Source organism: Strongylocentrotus purpuratus, unplaced genomic scaffold (genome assembly GCF_000002235.5).
Source record: "Strongylocentrotus purpuratus isolate Spur 01 unplaced genomic scaffold, Spur_5.0 spur5_scaffold_3, whole genome shotgun sequence".
Lineage (NCBI taxonomy): Eukaryota > Metazoa > Echinodermata > Echinoidea > Camarodonta > Strongylocentrotidae > Strongylocentrotus > Strongylocentrotus purpuratus.
In genome coordinates, this window is record NW_022145609.1 from 37,743,911 (window position 1) to 37,761,787 (window position 17,877).

Below are 17,877 nucleotides of genomic sequence, written 5' to 3' on the forward strand. Positions count from 1 at the left end.
TTTATTTCATATCCAATCAATGACATTTTCAAATCGATTTCAATTTCTGTTTTAAAAATATCTTGCAAGGACATATAAAATGCTCAATAGTTTCTTGTTTACGACAAATTTCACATTCGTTAGACTGTACGATTGTCCATCTTTAGAGGGCAATACCCTATGAATCAATTTCAAATTGTTTGCTATTATTGTCTCTAATCTCATTAAATTGAACTGAAGTTAACAACTAGCTTGGTAAGCTTTCATGAATATGGGCCCTGGGGTTCAGGAAAGAAATCTATCTATATTGTGTCCTAAATGTTCTTTCCGGCACTGTAGTCCATGATTTTGCATGCTCTAGTTACCCCATACCCTTATATATCATGTTGTGTCCTTGTCAGATATATCATTAAACAAATGTTGATTAATTTGCTGTTGCTTGGATATTATTGATAATTTCATGCCCCAATTGCGAAGCCTGCTATTTTGTAGTTGGTATATTTATTATGGCTCAAAAATGGAAATGATTTAGTTCTGCATTAATAATGTGCGTTGAATTAAATAAAACGATTTATACTTATCGGTAATGAAAAGTGGACTGTAATTTTTTTAAGTTTTAACCCATTTTATGAAGGAAACTTTACCTTTAAAGTTTTCCAATGTTATAGAATGTTATGTTAACACAATTGTGCACTTATTTTAGGGTATAACGACCAAGACTATATTATTCCTGAATGTAATTAATCCCTGTCTTCTTTTAATATGGTAATTATTAGTTACACGATAGGAAGAACACAAAGAAAAGACACAGACTATAAAATGCAATGTCAGTAAAATTTTATTGAAAATGATTTCAATATATTTATTGGATAACATACATGAAATATAATCTTCATGAATTAGGCACTAACAAAAAGTCAAAGGGTTATATAAAATAATTGATGTAGTGCTCAGAGGAAACGTCAAGTATACACCTTTGTGATTTAATTCTTTAGAAGAATTTAGTTCCATTATTTCAGGTTTAATATCTAGATTTTGAATTGCATCTAGATTTTGAATTGCATCTATTTTGTTTGCACCCAACGGTCAGGTAAGTTTTGTGTTGTCCAAATTAAACACAATTTTTGTTTTTGTATGGTGTCTACAGGTGTGTTATTTCAGAGGAAAAATTGAAAACATGTCCATTTCAAGGTATGAGTTACTCAAGTACAGTTTTGAAGCACAAGAACAAGAGAATGAAGTTTAAAAATTGGTAAGTTGTTTGTTTCTCAAATCTATTGTTCTCACAGGCTCCACATTTTCAAATAAATTCTGAATTCTCCGACAACTACCCCCTGATAATCAGCCATGGGACATTGGTCCGCAATTTAAGAAGGACACCTTCTATGAAGAAAAGGCTATTTTAACACTTTTTGAGGATAAATGAAACATGGCATTGCCTCTGCCCTTCACAATTCCAAGTGTCCCTTGTTGGGGAGGCTGTTCTAGGGATACCCGAAGCTAATTTGTTAGGGGGAAGTTGTGGTATAATCTAGGCCTACATGAATTAATTTGAAAGTATGAAGCTCACACTGTGAACATGATGGACAAAGAAAGAGGACAAAATATACAGTTCCTTATTCTAACCTCAACAATTGCTGTGGTAGACAAAGGAACATCCCTTCACTGCTATTGTGTACAAATGTGTAGAACAGGTGTCACATGCATATTCACCTGTTCTACACATGTTTACATACAGCAGTGAAGGGATGTTCCTTGGTCTACCACAGCAATTGTTGAGGGCAGAATGAGGAACTGTATATTTTGTCCGTCCTGTTCAGTGCCAGAAGAACAATAACTGTTTTAGAGCTTTGTGTGGGGTGTAAATTAACAACTTTTCAAGTTTTAGTTTTCATTCTCATGCTTGAAATTTGTACTTGAGGAACGGAGACCCCGACATTAGGGACTTTTAGATTTGCACGAAGACAATAGGTCTATGCTACGATCAACGTCCTTGTAATGCATTGCCTTGAATGGACGTCACACGTATCAGTCCACGCAAATCTTAAAGTCCCTATTGGGAAGTTATCTTGGAAGGGAGATATCTCAAGTTTGCCCTGAAATAGCACGTTGGACACCATGGAACTGATTGGAGGTTAATGCAACATGAATTTAACAGACCGTACTAGATTTGAGGAGGAGATTTTTAATAAATTCAACATATCGTATATACATATACTCCTTATCAGTACTGTGATCGCATTCTTTTTTGTGTGCTTAACATCCCCCATCCTATTATGTCAAACTTGCAGCAAACTACATTTATTTTCTACTAAGCAGTCGGGAGGTACATGAAATTGGCGACAAATGTTGTGTATGTGTCTTCGAGTGGGTTATTTCAGGGCAAAACTTGTAAAACATCTCCAGGTAAATTTCCTACATTTCAGGGTTTCCGTTCCTCAACTGGTTTGAAGTCTAAAAGTTATCAATTTACACCTCACACCAAATTCATGTAGGCCTTGATTCTAGAATGAGTGCCCTCCACATTTTCACATTTTTAAGGGTACATGAAAATGTGGGGTGTACTGAGCCACAAGTAGCACTGCCTCTGTCCTTCTTAACATGGGAGAGCTTGAGGGTGCCCTTGACAACAATTTATCAGAATAGCCTCTCCCAGGAGATTAGGGCTCAGCCCCCCCCCCCCCACATCTTCATTTAACACCAAAAGTGCCCCTTCCAAATATTTCCTTGGAGTAATTGTCCTAGAATCTAGACCTACATGAAGTTTGAATTTATTTTACTAGACCATTGTCATAATGTAATTACTTGTTGTAGGGCAGGCCATTCTGACTATTTAGATACAAGTATTCGTAATGGGGCACTTCACAAAGATGTACGCATTACATTTGATTACATCACAAAAATTGGTCTATTCTGTTCCTAAAGTTAAATGTGAGGTATAAATCAACAACTCTTGCCTTCACTCTGCCATTATCGAGCCTTGTTATGATGTGGTGAACTGCAGCAGTTTTTTGTTGTGGATTTCTTCCATGCAGTCAGTCACTATGAACATGACGGACAAAGAAAGCGAACAACATATAGTTCCTCATTCTATCCTCAACAATTGCTGTGGTAGACAAAGGAACATCCCTTCTATTATGTAAAAATGTGTAGAACAGGTGAATATGCATGTGACACCTGTTCTACACATTTTTACATAATAGCAGTGAAGGGATGTTCCTTTGTCTACCACAGCAATTGTTGAGGACAGAATGAGGAACTGTATATTTTGTCCTCTTTCTTTGTCCTTCATATTCACAGCGAGTTGCCATTCATTGCATGTTTAAAAAAAAAAAGGCAAATGTTTACCTTCGTGTTTGAAGGAGACTTCATGCTTCGAATCTCAACCTGAATATTAAACTAAAACCATAATATTTGAAAATTTACCCAGAGATGACACATTTTCAAGTTTTGCCCTAAAAAAAACACACTTGAAGACATCTTACGCAAAATCTGGCGCTAACAATACACTTACCCGACCATTTAGTAAAAGCCCTACTCTTCCATGCTCAATTTCCCTCCTATAATAATAACGTTCTTTCATCAGAGGGTATCTTTGTAAGACTTTGATGCTTATCAGAGATCACAGACATGTTAAACATAGTTTGCTGTAGGTTGGACACCATAAGGTGCTAGGTGCTCTGTTACATAAGCACACAACAAAGAATGGTCCAACTGCGACCAAGGTGGCCAATCTATGTGTATAATTGGCTTTGGTTGTGATCATGAATAACTACTGATTTGGGGCATTTAAACTAAAAAAAAAAACATTTCACCATTTGGATTTCTCTTAGAAGTAATATTAGATATTTTGATACAGACTTTCAAGATGGTAAATACTTGAATAAGATAAATAATATAACAAGAACATTCCAAACCAAATATTTGAAATAGCTAAGGAGACCACTAAGGTTTTGCTTGTTCTTAAAATAATGCCATTATTGGCAACATCATATACTTCACTCAACATACTACCCCAATTTGGCCCGACGATAGTTTTCTTTCTCATAGCTATTTTTGTCTCTCTCTCTCTCTTGTTGTGAAGGGCCTTTCTCTATCTTTTCTCTCGGCCATCTCTCTTTTGTTCCCTCTGCTTCTGCCTTCCCCATCCACTCTCTAATCCTTCTATCTCTTGTAAAGATTAATCAACCTTTATCTCCTATCGCATCTATCATGTCAGAAGTTTCCGTCCCTGGCAACTTCTTTGCCTCCTTTGCATTCTCTCTGCCTCCACTTAAAAGTCTAACCTGAAAGTCGAACTCAAGTTCAAACCCGTCTAGACTTCCACACTTGCCTATCATCTGGAGGTACTTTGCATCACTTCACGTTCTCCCATCTCACATTCTACATCCGCTGATCATCCATTTTCTTGTCAGTGGTACAGCGCTTTCCATCCTCGAGAAGAAATCTTGAGCAACTCTCACTCAGCGGTCATCCCATCATCCTCCCCTCCTTCTTCTCCACTCTCTCCCTCATCATCATCATCATCATCCTCCTCCTCCTCCTCCTCCTCCTCTTCAAAGACAAAGTTCTCCTTGATGAGTTTCTTGAGGTTTGCTGCCCTCTCTCGGACTGCTGGGTCTGCGTCAGAAGTAACCTTTGACAGACCTTCCTGGAGTTGCTTGGACTGCTGGGAAGTTAGTACTGATAGTCGAGTGGATTCTGGGAATTGTAAAAAACAATGTGAATAGCATTACAACATAAACTTGATTGCATACCTTCATTACATAGTCTGTTCAGGGCTAGAAGGTATTAACTCTGTGTTAAAGGTACTATGTCCCATTTGCAGGCCAAAAAAATGAAAAAGTTAAATTCCAACTGCATTTGAAAGATAATACTTATTTAGAACTTCCCTAAAAAAGGTGGGGTTTGAAAATGTCTTCAAGTGGGAAAATAATGACTATTAGTTGTCAAATCGACTTTAGGGCTATAGAGCCCAAAAGTAATAGTTTTGATTTTCAGACAATTGTACCGAATGGTCATACGTTTTATGCAGCGCAAAGATTCAATCAGTTTAATCTTGGCCATCACAAGAAGTGGGTTATTGATGTAGACAAATGCTCATGTACCCTTTACAACTCTTTTCATGTATGTTATTACCAAAGAAAAAAAAAGCCAGTCAGTCACTCAATAGTGTCTGACAGTGAAGTCTAGCAAGTAAACTGGTTTCCATGCATAATTTGAATATGAGGACACTGCTTACGTTTAAATTTCACAGATAGGACATACATGACATATTCATAATTCCTGCAAAGTTCTACAGAATTTGAGGTTGGCTGCAAAAGGGACATAGTGCCTTTAAGAGTGTTTGAGTTAACACCCTTCTGGCTCCAAACAGAAGTCATGGACTGAATCCACATTGAATCGGTCTCAAGACTTACAGTATACATTTAATTATCTTATTTACACCAAAAGAGAGGGGAAAAATAGGGAGTCAAGGGAAGTAAGAAATTCCCCTGACTAATAATAATAATACATGAGTTTTATAAAGGGCCATTATCCATTCTAATGAAATGCTCAAGGCGCTTCAAAATATAAAGGGAACACATTACATCATGAACAAGGAATCGTGTACATTTATGTAAGAAAACAATCCAAAAATGAAAGCATGAATGAATGTCTGTCTTCAAAACACAAAATAGAACAAATAGGATTTGTGCCACAGGATAGACAGAAGTATATTACAGTAGTTCCTGTTACAGGGTTTCCTTAGTAGTCAGTATACGTATCTGGTTATGCTGCTCTAGTGAATGACAAATCAAAAACTATAAATATCTCTCACTCTAAATACAAGAACTTTCTGACAAGTAGCATTTCTAGGCAATTCTTATATGATCTTAATGATATTGTTCAAGTGTTATCACTGTCTTCTATGAAATGATAATACCCAGTACCTACCCAGTCATAACATAAACATATAAAACTCTGAACCAGTAAAATAATGGGAACATACCTGCCAATTTGGGCATGAGGAACTCCAGGATAGCCAGTGATTCTTTCCTAATGGCTGCATACTTCACAATACCTGCACATCAAAAGTAAATAAATTCAAATCCAAATAAGTTATTGAATTCACATCCTGACATTCTAGATTTATACATGAAAAAAGAAACATATATAAAATGATGCAAGACAAGAAGTATGATAAATATAAACAAAACCTCAACAAAGCAAAGGCAAATTATATAAAAAAAACATAACTGTACATATCACAATACAAGACACAAGACAGTGAGTGATGTAGCTATGTATGCGGAAGGGTAGAGAGAGAGAGACAGAGACAGAGACAGAAAAAGTTCACTTCAATTTCCATTCCTAGTAATTCACTTAAAGTCTTTTAAAAAGAAAGAAGTGCAACTACACACAATACATACCTAACATCTTATAAATGGCAGGTACAAATGTTTCTAGAATTGATGAAAGTCGGGCTAGTTCATCTTCTGTAAGGCTATCCAGCTGCAGCAGATAGATCCTAGACAACAGAGAAAACACACAATATTCACAGTATGATATGAGTTCAGTCAGCCCCCTCCCCAAAAGAACAAAATAAAGATGGACTGCAAACATTTATAACTGTATATTGGACTGTATAGAGTACCGAAGTGTGACATCATACTGGCCAAGTTGACAAGGTTGCTGGTTCAAAACAGTTTAATGCTAAACAATCGCATAGTTATCACACCAGCCCCAAACGCTTGGTTTTCCCTGCTCCACAGTGCTCCACTTCATGGTGAACCTCATGTACAGGCTCTATTGTTTAGACCAAATAACCTGGATGATGAGCGAATATGATGTTAGAGCTTCGGTATTCTATATTCATAACAGTTCAACCATAATACCATGCAGAAGGAAAACAAATTGCTGCACTGTCTTGCAATCAATGCAAAATATTTATTCATGATGTGTACGAACATTCAATTCATGATAATTCTACTAGAGGAAATCAATATGAAATTTCTTGGGCTTACTCAATATCGAATGATATCGATTTTTCAGCACTTCGTGGTTGCGATTTGAGAAGACAGGACAAATTACAACTTCACTATTTTTCTGGACAACCGTTAATAAATACACAACAATATTTTCCCCACATCCAAATGCAACTTCAATGCAAGAAGTCAAAATTAGCTTTCATGGACGACTTTCAATACTCACCTCTGCAAGAAGATATGAAGGGACTTGACAATAGCTAGCTGAATCTTGAAAGTGCTGCCATCTAGACCCTCACATAGAACTTCACACAGCTTGGAAGCTTCTACTTCTGTTATAAGAGTAGGTAAGAATACACATGACATCATTACAGGGATTGAAGTAGTTCTCCAGCTCTTGTGATGATATGAACATTGTAACGCACCCTGTATTCTAATAACTTGTTTGTTGTTTGCTTGTTTCACCGGACTACTAAGAAAGCATGAGTATGCTTGAAGTATTAAAGCAAACAGGGGACTGATGGCTTTAAGTCCTCTCCAAGGGACTTGGGAATGAGGACTGATGCCTTACCAAAGGGCACTAGTGCATCAAGACCACTGCTCTACCACTGAGCCATCAGGCCTCCTCATACACTATATAAATGTAATAAGTTATTTATCATTTTATTTTTAAAGATAGCAATAACTATTCAGAAGCTTGAATATGAAATTATACCGGATGATACAGCGGCAAATTGTGAAAGAGCAGGATATGGTGGAACAAACTCGGTGGAGTCAAGATTACAACATAGTTTAATAAGGAGAGACGGTTCCTAGAGATGATGATAGGGTCACTAAACCCTGTCTTTGGACAACACCATCATAATCAATCAAAATGGCTGGTAATTCTAGTATCCAATTGTCTCGATTTCAGAAATGTTAGTATTTCTTATAATTTGTATGAATTTTTTTGGGAAACATACAGGGTTCCACTTCTCTGCCCATTTTTCTCTGAGGTAACTTTTACATAAAAAAACAGTAGATAAGAAAGTAGGAGTTCTGCAAGAGGTTTGGCCTAAAAAATAGCTACCATTTTCTTCTTGAAACAGGACACCTAAAGATAAATATCTAAAGCCAAATTTAAGAATGAACCAAGGAATCAGAACCCTAGATTAGACTCTTGAATCTTCTTTCTTAAACCTAGTAGTAAACTAGATGGAACTTCGACTGCGCGCAGTCGAAAATGATGCCTCCGTCATAGAGCAATTTTACAAACCAAAACAGAAGAAATTTTTCAAATTCAAGTTCAATTGTAATCCATTAACAGGTTTTCAGAATATTGTGATTACAAGCTATTTTTGCATACATAATGAGCCCATGACCTTTGACCTTATGAACCAAGAATCTACTCAGTTCATTGGCTCTGCAAGAAACATACATGACCTAAGTTGGCAGGAATCCATCAATCGGTTCTTGAGATAACGCGATCACGAGCTGTTTTTGCATACATAATGTGCCCTGTGATCTTTGAACTTTGACCTTGTGACCCCTACATCTAATCAGTTCATCGGCTCTGCAAGTAACATACATGACCTAAGTTTGGCAGCAATCCATCAATCGGTTCTTCAGATAACGCGATCACAAGCTCGTTTTGCATACATAATGAGCCCTGTGGCCTTTGACCTTTGACCTCGTGACCTCAAAATCTAATCAGTTTTTTGGCTTTGCAAGTAACATACATGACCTAAGTTTGGCAGCAATCCATCAATCGGTTCTTCAGATAATGCGATCACGAGCTCGTTTTGCATACATAATGAGCCCTGTGACCTTTGACCTTTGACCTCGTGACCCCAAAATCTAATCAGTTCATCGGCTCTACAAGATACATACATGACCAAAGTTTGGCAGGAATCCATCAACCAGTTCTTCAGATAACGCGATCACGAGCTCGTTTTGCATACATAATGAGCCCTGTGACCTTTGACCTTTGACCTCGTAACCCCAAAATCTAATCAGTTCATCGGCTCTACAAGATACATACATGACCAAAGTTTGGCAGGAATCCATCAACCAGTTCTTCAGATAACGCGATCACGAGAACGGGACGTACGTACGTACAGACGTACGTACGTACGTACGTACGGACGTACGGACGTACGGACGGACGGACAACCCGAAAACATAATGCCTCCGGCTACTTCGTAACGGAGGCATAAAAAGGGAGTAATTTTTAATTTCTTCTTCTTCTTGAAACAGGATTTGTTAAAGATATCTAAAGCAAAATTTAAGAATGAACCAAGGAATCAAAACCCTAGATTAGACTCTTGAATCTTCATTCTTATAGCCCATCTGTTCCAGTTTAGCTAGGGAGATTAGACCACCCAGGAAGGTCACTGACAGGTGGCTATCTCATCAACTCAGCTCTCAATTAACATAGGAAAAAGAGGTCATGGGGGACCAATGGTCACCGATTAGGCATTGTTTTTTTGTACATAGAGAGAGCAAGTAGCTACAATTACAGTGGGCCTTTAAACCTAGTAGTAAAAAAGGGAGTACATTTGTTTTTAATTGATAATTTCTTTACCTTGTGTTTCCCTTTGCAATGGCCATGCAAGGCCAAGGTTCATGAAAGTACATTCTTTGAGTTTCAACTTCTCATCCTGCCGAGCTCTGTCGGTTACATCCTCCTCGTCACTGTCATCTTCAGACTTCTCCTGAAACAAAGAGGGAAAAAAAATTATTTATGACAAATGGTCACATTTTGTGGTTTCGCCTTAACATCAAAGCACCAAATTCATGTAAAGAGCAAATGTGTAGTTTATTACTTTTCAGGTGTTATAACATGTGGCAGTTTTACAACAGGCAATTTCCAAAGGAAAATAAGCATTTGTAAGTCCATAAATGCACAACATGCTGACATTGTCATGCATGTTACAGAAGAGTCTGATGAAAGAATTCATGATGCAAAGACAGTTGAATGACTAACGTAAAATTGACGTTCGTCAAAGTTTGAATGATAAGCTGAACAGATTTTTTACAACATCCCTCGACCAGATACTTATCAAACCCCAACGCTGACCATACATCTTTGATGAAATACGGTCCTGAGAAAAATGAGGACTACATTCAAACCTGCTTTAGCAATCACCTGTCTATAAAGACCACATTCGTCATCCCTTGAAAAATGGTTCTCTTTGAAACCTGAACCTGTACATAAAGACCACCTGCGATTAAAGACCACTTTCTTGTCTCCCTTGGGTGGTCTTTACAATAATAATATTTAATTTGTATAAAGCGCTTAATACAAATGTCTTTAAGCGCTTTACAAATATACTATTACCCCGGTCATTAGATTCAGTGCTTGCCCGCACACACTGTGAGCACAATCTCCACTCCCTGGGGAGCATTCCAGCCGGGCGTTACTTGACGCTCACAAGCTGTTTGACCAACAATGACGGCCGCATCCTACCGGGTACCCATTTGACACCTGGGTGGAGAGTAGAAAGTGCAGGTTAATATCTTGCCAAAGGAAGGATATTAGTGCCGTGTCGGGATTCAAACCCTCGACCTTCGCATCTCCAGTCAAGCACCTTAAACCACTCGACCATGACACTCCCACAATCTGTACTAGAACAACTATGAATAAAATGCAGAGAGGAAGTTCACTCACTTTGCTGATGATGGGATACAAGATGTCTGTCAGTTCCTTGAATCTATCTGCTTCATGAGCCTGGAGTACCGAGGCTAGGCAGTCCAAGGCAGCCATCTTGTAATCGACCCGTTCCTTGCGGCTCTCCTTGAAGAGTGCGTTCAGGACTGTATCCATGGTTGGCTGCTTTTCTATCTCCATCTGTAAAGCAGTCCTGTCATTGATCAAAACATATGAACATGTAATATATATACACACACACATGGCACTTTGGCAAGGCATTAATCTATATTTGCCACACTCAACCCAGGTGAGGTAAATGGGTACCTGGCAGGAATTAATTCCTTGAAATGCCAGAGCGCTGTAATGGCAGCTAGGCTAAAGCAGGGGTAATAATTAATTTGTGCGCCTCAGAATAGAATTTCTAGATAGACGGCGCTATATAAAAACCTATTATAATTATTTATTATTATACTTCAACCAATAACTTCTGCTTACCGGGTACTTTAAAATGACAAACGGATATCCTACCTCGAAGGCCAAATCCTTCAAAAAATTATGTAGTGAATTAAGGTTTAAACAATTCTTTTTGTCAGCATTTCCACAAAACAGACACGTCAAAAGGCATCTCAAATAAACCCTTACTCAAAGCCTTAAATATGGAATACATAATTTGAGAAAATTTCTCCTTTGACAGTAAACTCAAATGAACCTTTTTTTTCTTCTCTGTCTCTCTCTCTCTGCTTACTAAACTTATAACATAAGTGTCACAGATATTGTACAACAATTTCATGGACACTGAAAGTGGACTTACTTGCATGATATACAAACTGTGGAGATGGCCTTCAACAATTCATCCTGAAAGAAAAGGGGGACAAAATAAAGGGAAAAAATATCACTATAGGAAAAACAATGTGAATATGCATCCTCCAACCACTATACCCAATATATTAGCAACTATATACAGGGTTCGTACACTTACACATTTTAAAAATACCATGACTTTCAATGACTTTCCAGAGCAGGATAATGTAAATTTCCATGACCATTTTCAATGATGAACATGTCTTAATTTAAAGCGTACAACTATACATCATCGCAATACTAGGAAGCAAATCACAAAACTATAAGGCGCACCCCTATTTCGAAGATCCCCCCCCAAAAAAAAAAAATAAAAAAATAAAAATAAAAATCTGAAAAAGAAAAAAAAAATCTGAAAAAAAAATCTGGAAAAAAATCAATCTGTCATCTTTAGTTTAAAAACAACATTGTAACTAGACCTACATGTAGGTCTAACTTAGTTAACAAGCACTTCAACTGTGCCTCGTATAATGAAAAGTGAAAGTATTTTTCGAACACTGAAATAAAACGCGATCTGATCTGGTTAACAAAAAGCCACCAAAAAAAAGCCAACATTGGTCTTTTTGTTAACATCAGATCATGGAGATATAAGATCGGCTCTTATTTCAGTGACAGTGTTTGAAAATACTTTCATTTTATTACAAGGCACAGTTGAAGTGTTTGTGAACTAAGTTAGACCCATCAGTAACAATGTTGTTTTTAAAACTAAAGATGACAGAATTTTCCTCCGAGTTCAAAGAGAAATGTGGACAGGCTAGTTTTCGTGTGGTGATTCGTTATCCCCTGTGTAAGTGAGCTGCATCATACAGGTGAGCTGAAGACACGGGAGAGCTTCGGCCGCAAAGTGCTTTGTGACAGGGCATAATTTATCAAGACTGAAAAAAAAAACTGAAAAAAAAAACTCTCTTCCTTTCAAATTAGGAACGTAGTTTAACTTCAAATAGTAGATCCTATTCTTTATTTGCATTATGTAATTCATCTTGAGACACAGAGATTTTGAAAACCACTAAAAAGTAGCATTTGAGGACTCAAATATCCTGTACCTGACTATATAAGGCGCACCCCCGACTTTCGATATTTTGCTGATGGAAAAAAGTGTGCCTTAATTGCGGACCTTGGGGAAATCAGCAACCACGAGGCTAGGCTAGCTAACTAACTACTGGCTGTATGCTCGCGCTCGCACAATGGACGCCAAATGTGGAATCAAATGCGATTCAGGGTTGCGATATTCGAGTAAAGAGCAACACGATTTTTAAAGCAGTTCTTAAGAAAACACGAGTGGCTCATGATGCATAGTTATTTACATTTAAATTATTGTTTTATCAATATTCTGTGGTAAAACCCTGGGGTAAAACACCTTCATTCAAACTTTTAATAAAAATCAAAGCACAAGCTCGATCAAAAAGTAATCGTAGAGCGTGCATGCAGCATTCCTGTATGTACACACACCGGCATCATGCGCCGCACCTGTAACTGCAAGTCATTTACGCACACAAACATCTTGCATACAGTATGAAAGACACAATAGACACGATACTAGTAGGTCCTAAAGATATTGCGTGTAATTTATTACGAAAAAGGTCGTGTGAACCACAGATTTTACAAAATGTTTTTCCTTTGTTCACAAGACAAATTTAATGCCATTTTAACAAATATCTTGAAGAAAAAAAGATTTTCCCTGACTTTCCAGAAGAAATGGATGAATTCCTTGACTTTCCCTGACTTTTTGCTTCTGGAAAAAACATTTTTAAATTCCCTGACTTTCCAGAAATTTCCTGACCCGTACAAACCCTGTATATATATTAGCAACCACCGGGCACGGTGGTTCAGTGGTTAGAGCGCCCGCCTCATGAACGGGAGGTTGTGGGTTCGAACCCCGGCCAAATCATACCAAAGACTTATAACAATGGGACCCTCTGCCTTCTAGCTAGGCGCTCAGCATATTAGATTGGAAAAGGGTAGTAATAACATTATGTTATGCTGGAAGAGCAGTTTCATAACTGAAGTGACTACCCTGGGTAAATAAAACATTATTATTATTATTATTATATATCTATGTTTGGGAGCACATTGGTATACTGTTGAAGGTTCTAGATTGTCACATGAGAAGTCAGATCCATGAATCCTTGGAAAAGGCATTTCAACTACATTTGATCCCCATTGGACCTCTTCAAAGCAGTCTTTTGACTGGTGTCATGGGAAAAAATGAGGGGGATAAAAATTTCCATGGGATCCTCTTCCCACAATTGCACTTGAATCCAAAGTTTCTGAATCCAAAACTCAAGTTCCTACCTTTCCGTCCCATGTCCTCCCCCTGTAGTCCCTCCAGGAGAGCCCCTTGGAGCAGACCAAGCCGAGGGGGTTGGAGCAATTACACATTCCTATCAAGGTTCTCAAACCAAACCAACTCCTTTCCATCCCATTTCTTACCTTTCCGTCCCATGTCCTCCCCTGCAGTCCCTCCAGGAGAGCCCCTAGGAGCAGACCCAGCTGAGGGGGTTGGAGCTTAGCACCTAGCTTGGTGGCTACGGTGCCCATGGACCGGGCAGCCTGGGCCTTGCGGGGCCACGATGTAGAGGCCAGACCTTCTTGAGTGATGGTCACGATCTCCGGGAGGTACAGACGGATGCCGCCCTCTGTGCCTGAGAATTAGACAGGTTATTGTGTTTGTTAGTTTGGTGCATCAATGAATATCACAGCTAATCTTGATCTCTGGTATGGGAATCATATTTTGAGAGAAAAAAGCTATGATTTATTTGGATTGTTTATCCTGCAGTAGATTGGTTGTTTGAACCAGTGAAATAAAAACAAATTCACAAAAACTTATTGGGCATCATCTTCAAGAAAAAACCACAACTCCCGTTGACATAGGACCTCTCTTAAGCACATGATGCCGAGCCTACTTACCCAGATTTCCTTATACCAAAATTGTTCGGCACAAGTCATTTATTTGTAATCTTGAACATACAGTGTAAGTTTTGTTGGATTCTGTTTATCTTTAAGCAAGCATTATTATACATATCAGGGAAGACTATCTTTTGACTTTGTTGCCAGTATTGTACTAAAGTTCAAACCTTGGACACAACACTTTCCCTAACCCTAACCTTAAACCTAGCATAAAACTAAATATCAATCCCAACCCTGCATCTATGACAACATAAAGCTCGGAGCAAATATCGCCCAGGCAAATGTTGGACCGCCCATGATCATCATCATTACCTGGTGTTGTATCGAGCCAGACTCCTTCCCACATGCAGTCCTTGCCAGGTTCCTTCTTCTGATGCATGGCTAGGAAGGCCAATGGTAGGGCTACGGCAGCATGCCTCTTCAGGATGTCAGGGTTGTACCAGGCCATGGCCAGGAGAGTCGTTCCCATGGCTTCATGGAGGTCCCCATCTACAGCAAAAGGGAAAATAAGAATTAAGATTTAATCTTGAATCCAGATACCGGTTGTACTATCTAAACAACACAAGAGGTACATGTATCTTCAAGGGCTAATGTGAGTCTAGGGTCATGATTCTATGTTTCTTCAGGATATCAGGGTTGTAAAAGGCGTGGCCAGGAGAGTCGTTCCCATCGCTTCATGGAGATCCCCATCTACAGCAAACGGGAAAATAATCCAGACAGTGATGTGTAAACAATGCAAGAGGTACATGTACAGGCTTATCTTCCAAGGTTTAATACGAGTCTAGGGTCACGACTGTATGTTTCTTGAGGATGCCAGGGCTGTACAAGGCGTGACAGTAGGGTTGTTCCAATTGCTTCATGACATTTCCTCATCTGGAACCCAGAGAGAGTACATTTAATAACATTGGATTTCATCATCAGCTCATACACAGCTGAACAAGGGATATCCTCAATGTCTAATTTTGGTTCTAAGGCTATGGCAGCATGTTTCTTGAGGATTTCAGGGTTGTCCATGCCATGGCCGTTAGGGTTGTTCTAGTGCCTTTTTGAGGTCCCCATCTGTAGCACAAAGGAATTAAAGACATCATTTATTGTGATGTGTAAACAAGACACGAGGTGCCCTCAGAGTCTGATAATGGGTCTAAGGCTATGGTTGCATGCAAAGGCAAGGAAGGGTTGTTCCTGTCACTTCATGTACATGTAAGTCTATACATGTATGTGTAGTCCAAAGGAGTAAAATCAAAAAAGTATTGGTATACCATTAATCAATCTATTAGATCGATAGATAGATAAATTAATGGTTTATTGATTAAAAACAAACTTAATTGCAGCACAGCTGAATTGGGATGATTTTACAATCATAGAATGCATACAAAAAGGTCTACTGCATTTATGGTCAATGGTGAAAGCTAGAATGCAACACATCAACCTATAATTGACAGACAAATCAAATTAAAAATGATATCCATATATCTTAACTGTTCACAGAACTTAAAGAATGTAATTACCATCTTTCTCCAAGAACCATGTCTTCAGTCGCAAAATCAACTTCTCTGTACTGCTGTCTTTGGCTACCTGTATTTTAACAAAAAAAGGGAGGCACAAATATGTCCAGGTGGATTACAATAATCCAGAAATTGGAAAAATATTTATGTATACATATACAGTGCGTCCAAAAAAAAACGAAACCAAGAATTATTGATGTTTTATCATAACTTAATAACAATTATAATTAATAAATGACACATATTTGTAAAGCTTAGATCTTCCTATTTCATTTGATGCAACTTGCATAATGCATATTTCCAACTTGAATGATTAAAATCAATTTGAAGAAATAATACCAAAAATTCATTTGGCGGACGGTATCTGAATTTCAAAGAAAAAATATGACACCTCAATCAGGAAAAATGAGCCAGGAATAACAAAGTTGTGTTTTTTAAAGTAATGCTTGCATTTCCATAATTTGATTAAACCAATTCGCTTTTACTGGCTGCCTGCCGTAGCAACAAACAGAGTTGACAATAGACTTAACTCTGTTTCGTTGATGATCAGCCATGCACAAAGAAGACGAAAGACTTGATGCATGGTTGATTGTCAACGAAACGGAGTTAAGTCTTTTGACTTCTACTCAATACATGATCAACATACCTTAATAAGGTTTCCTATTGCAGAGGCATTGAGCTTCCTCACAGCCATACTCTTATCATTGAGTCCAGAGAGCAGAGATGCCAGCAGCTTACCTAGAAGGTGGGGAGGACAAAAAAATGGTTATTAGAGGTGTCGTGGTCCAGTGGATATGTCATCGTACTGCAAAGATCACAAGGTCAGCGGTTCAAGTCCCGCCACGGCACTAATGTCCTTTGGCAAGACATTAATCTACATTTGCCACACTCGACCCAGGCGAGGTGAATGGGTACCTGGTAGGATTATTCCTTGAAATGCACTGTGTGCTGATAACGGCTAGCAGAGCTAAAGCTAGGGTAATCATTTCAAAAGTTTTTTGGAAGCGCTTAAGGACGTTATATAATGTGATATGAGCTATACAAGAACTGAATATTATTATTTCATATCCCCTTGAAGCAGTAATATCCTAATCTTTAATATTATTATAATTATCAATTATATATAACCCACATAAACAGAGCTGTGAATTGATTTCAAGATATTCAAAATAAAGTTGGTTTAGACAAGGAGTATGAGGCTCCTTAGTTTGGAAAAATCGCATACGTTTATAGTAAAGACGGGGCCCAAAATTCAAAAATTGAAATCTGCGCTCCACTTTACAAAACTTGTCATCAGTGACAAATGACAGTTTTTGTTATAAGCTAGTGAAATCTTGCTTCTGATTGGTTATCAGCAGATTTGTCACTGATTTTTGTCATTTGTCATTGAAAAAAAGCTTTGTGAAATGGGTCCCTGGTGTAATTACATTTGAAAATGATTTAAGACATGCAAATGTGCATCTAGTAGAGTGTAACCCTTTCACATCATATGTGCAAGCTTAAAAGGAAAATCTTCTTTTTTTAAATTTATTTGAAGAAAAAAATCCTTCAATTGTTCATAGCACTGTTATAGCACTGGTGAAAATGCAAAGAAATTCATATCTTTGTGAATACTAAGTGATAGCTCATACAAATATTGAATTGAGTATAGTCATTATGGTAATTATTATAACTCAGTATATTCTTAAAGATTATTCTTTATTGACCATATAAGAAATTAAAGAAATCTAATCGACCAATATAATTACCAGTACATGTAGGTAAATCGACTTTCTCAAGCAGTAAAAATATGGCAAATTAATAACTTTCAATGTGACAAATTAATAACTTTCAACCAGAAAATAAATACTTTCAACCAGCCTGAAAGTAAAATTAAACAGGGGGCATATATATCTCAAATAATAACTAGGGTGTTTGCAAAAACCTTTGTTCACCAAAGTGTACTGACCTGCATGTGGTGCTAGATCCTGAGGGCATTGCTGGCTCAGCAGAATCAAGAAGTTGGCGCAACCAGCCTGAAAGTAAAATA

General features: G+C 37.9%; 1 protein-coding gene across 1 annotated transcript in view; it reads right to left on the reverse strand.

The window, feature by feature from the left end:
* Positions 1–4,348: 4,348 nt before the first annotated feature.
* The window catches only part of LOC591734 (proteasome adapter and scaffold protein ECM29), a 59,102-nt gene continuing 45,573 nt past the window's right edge, over positions 4,349–17,877 (reverse strand). The window contains 12 exon segments of the mRNA XM_030995928.1: positions 4,349–4,680; positions 5,972–6,043; positions 6,393–6,490; positions 7,174–7,279; positions 9,511–9,640; positions 10,597–10,789; positions 11,390–11,433; positions 13,867–14,078; positions 14,656–14,832; positions 15,852–15,918; positions 16,495–16,586; positions 17,797–17,863. Coding sequence (XP_030851788.1) covers positions 4,439–4,680; positions 5,972–6,043; positions 6,393–6,490; positions 7,174–7,279; positions 9,511–9,640; positions 10,597–10,789; positions 11,390–11,433; positions 13,867–14,078; positions 14,656–14,832; positions 15,852–15,918; positions 16,495–16,586; positions 17,797–17,863 — 1,500 coding nt within the window. The 3' untranslated portion in view covers positions 4,349–4,438.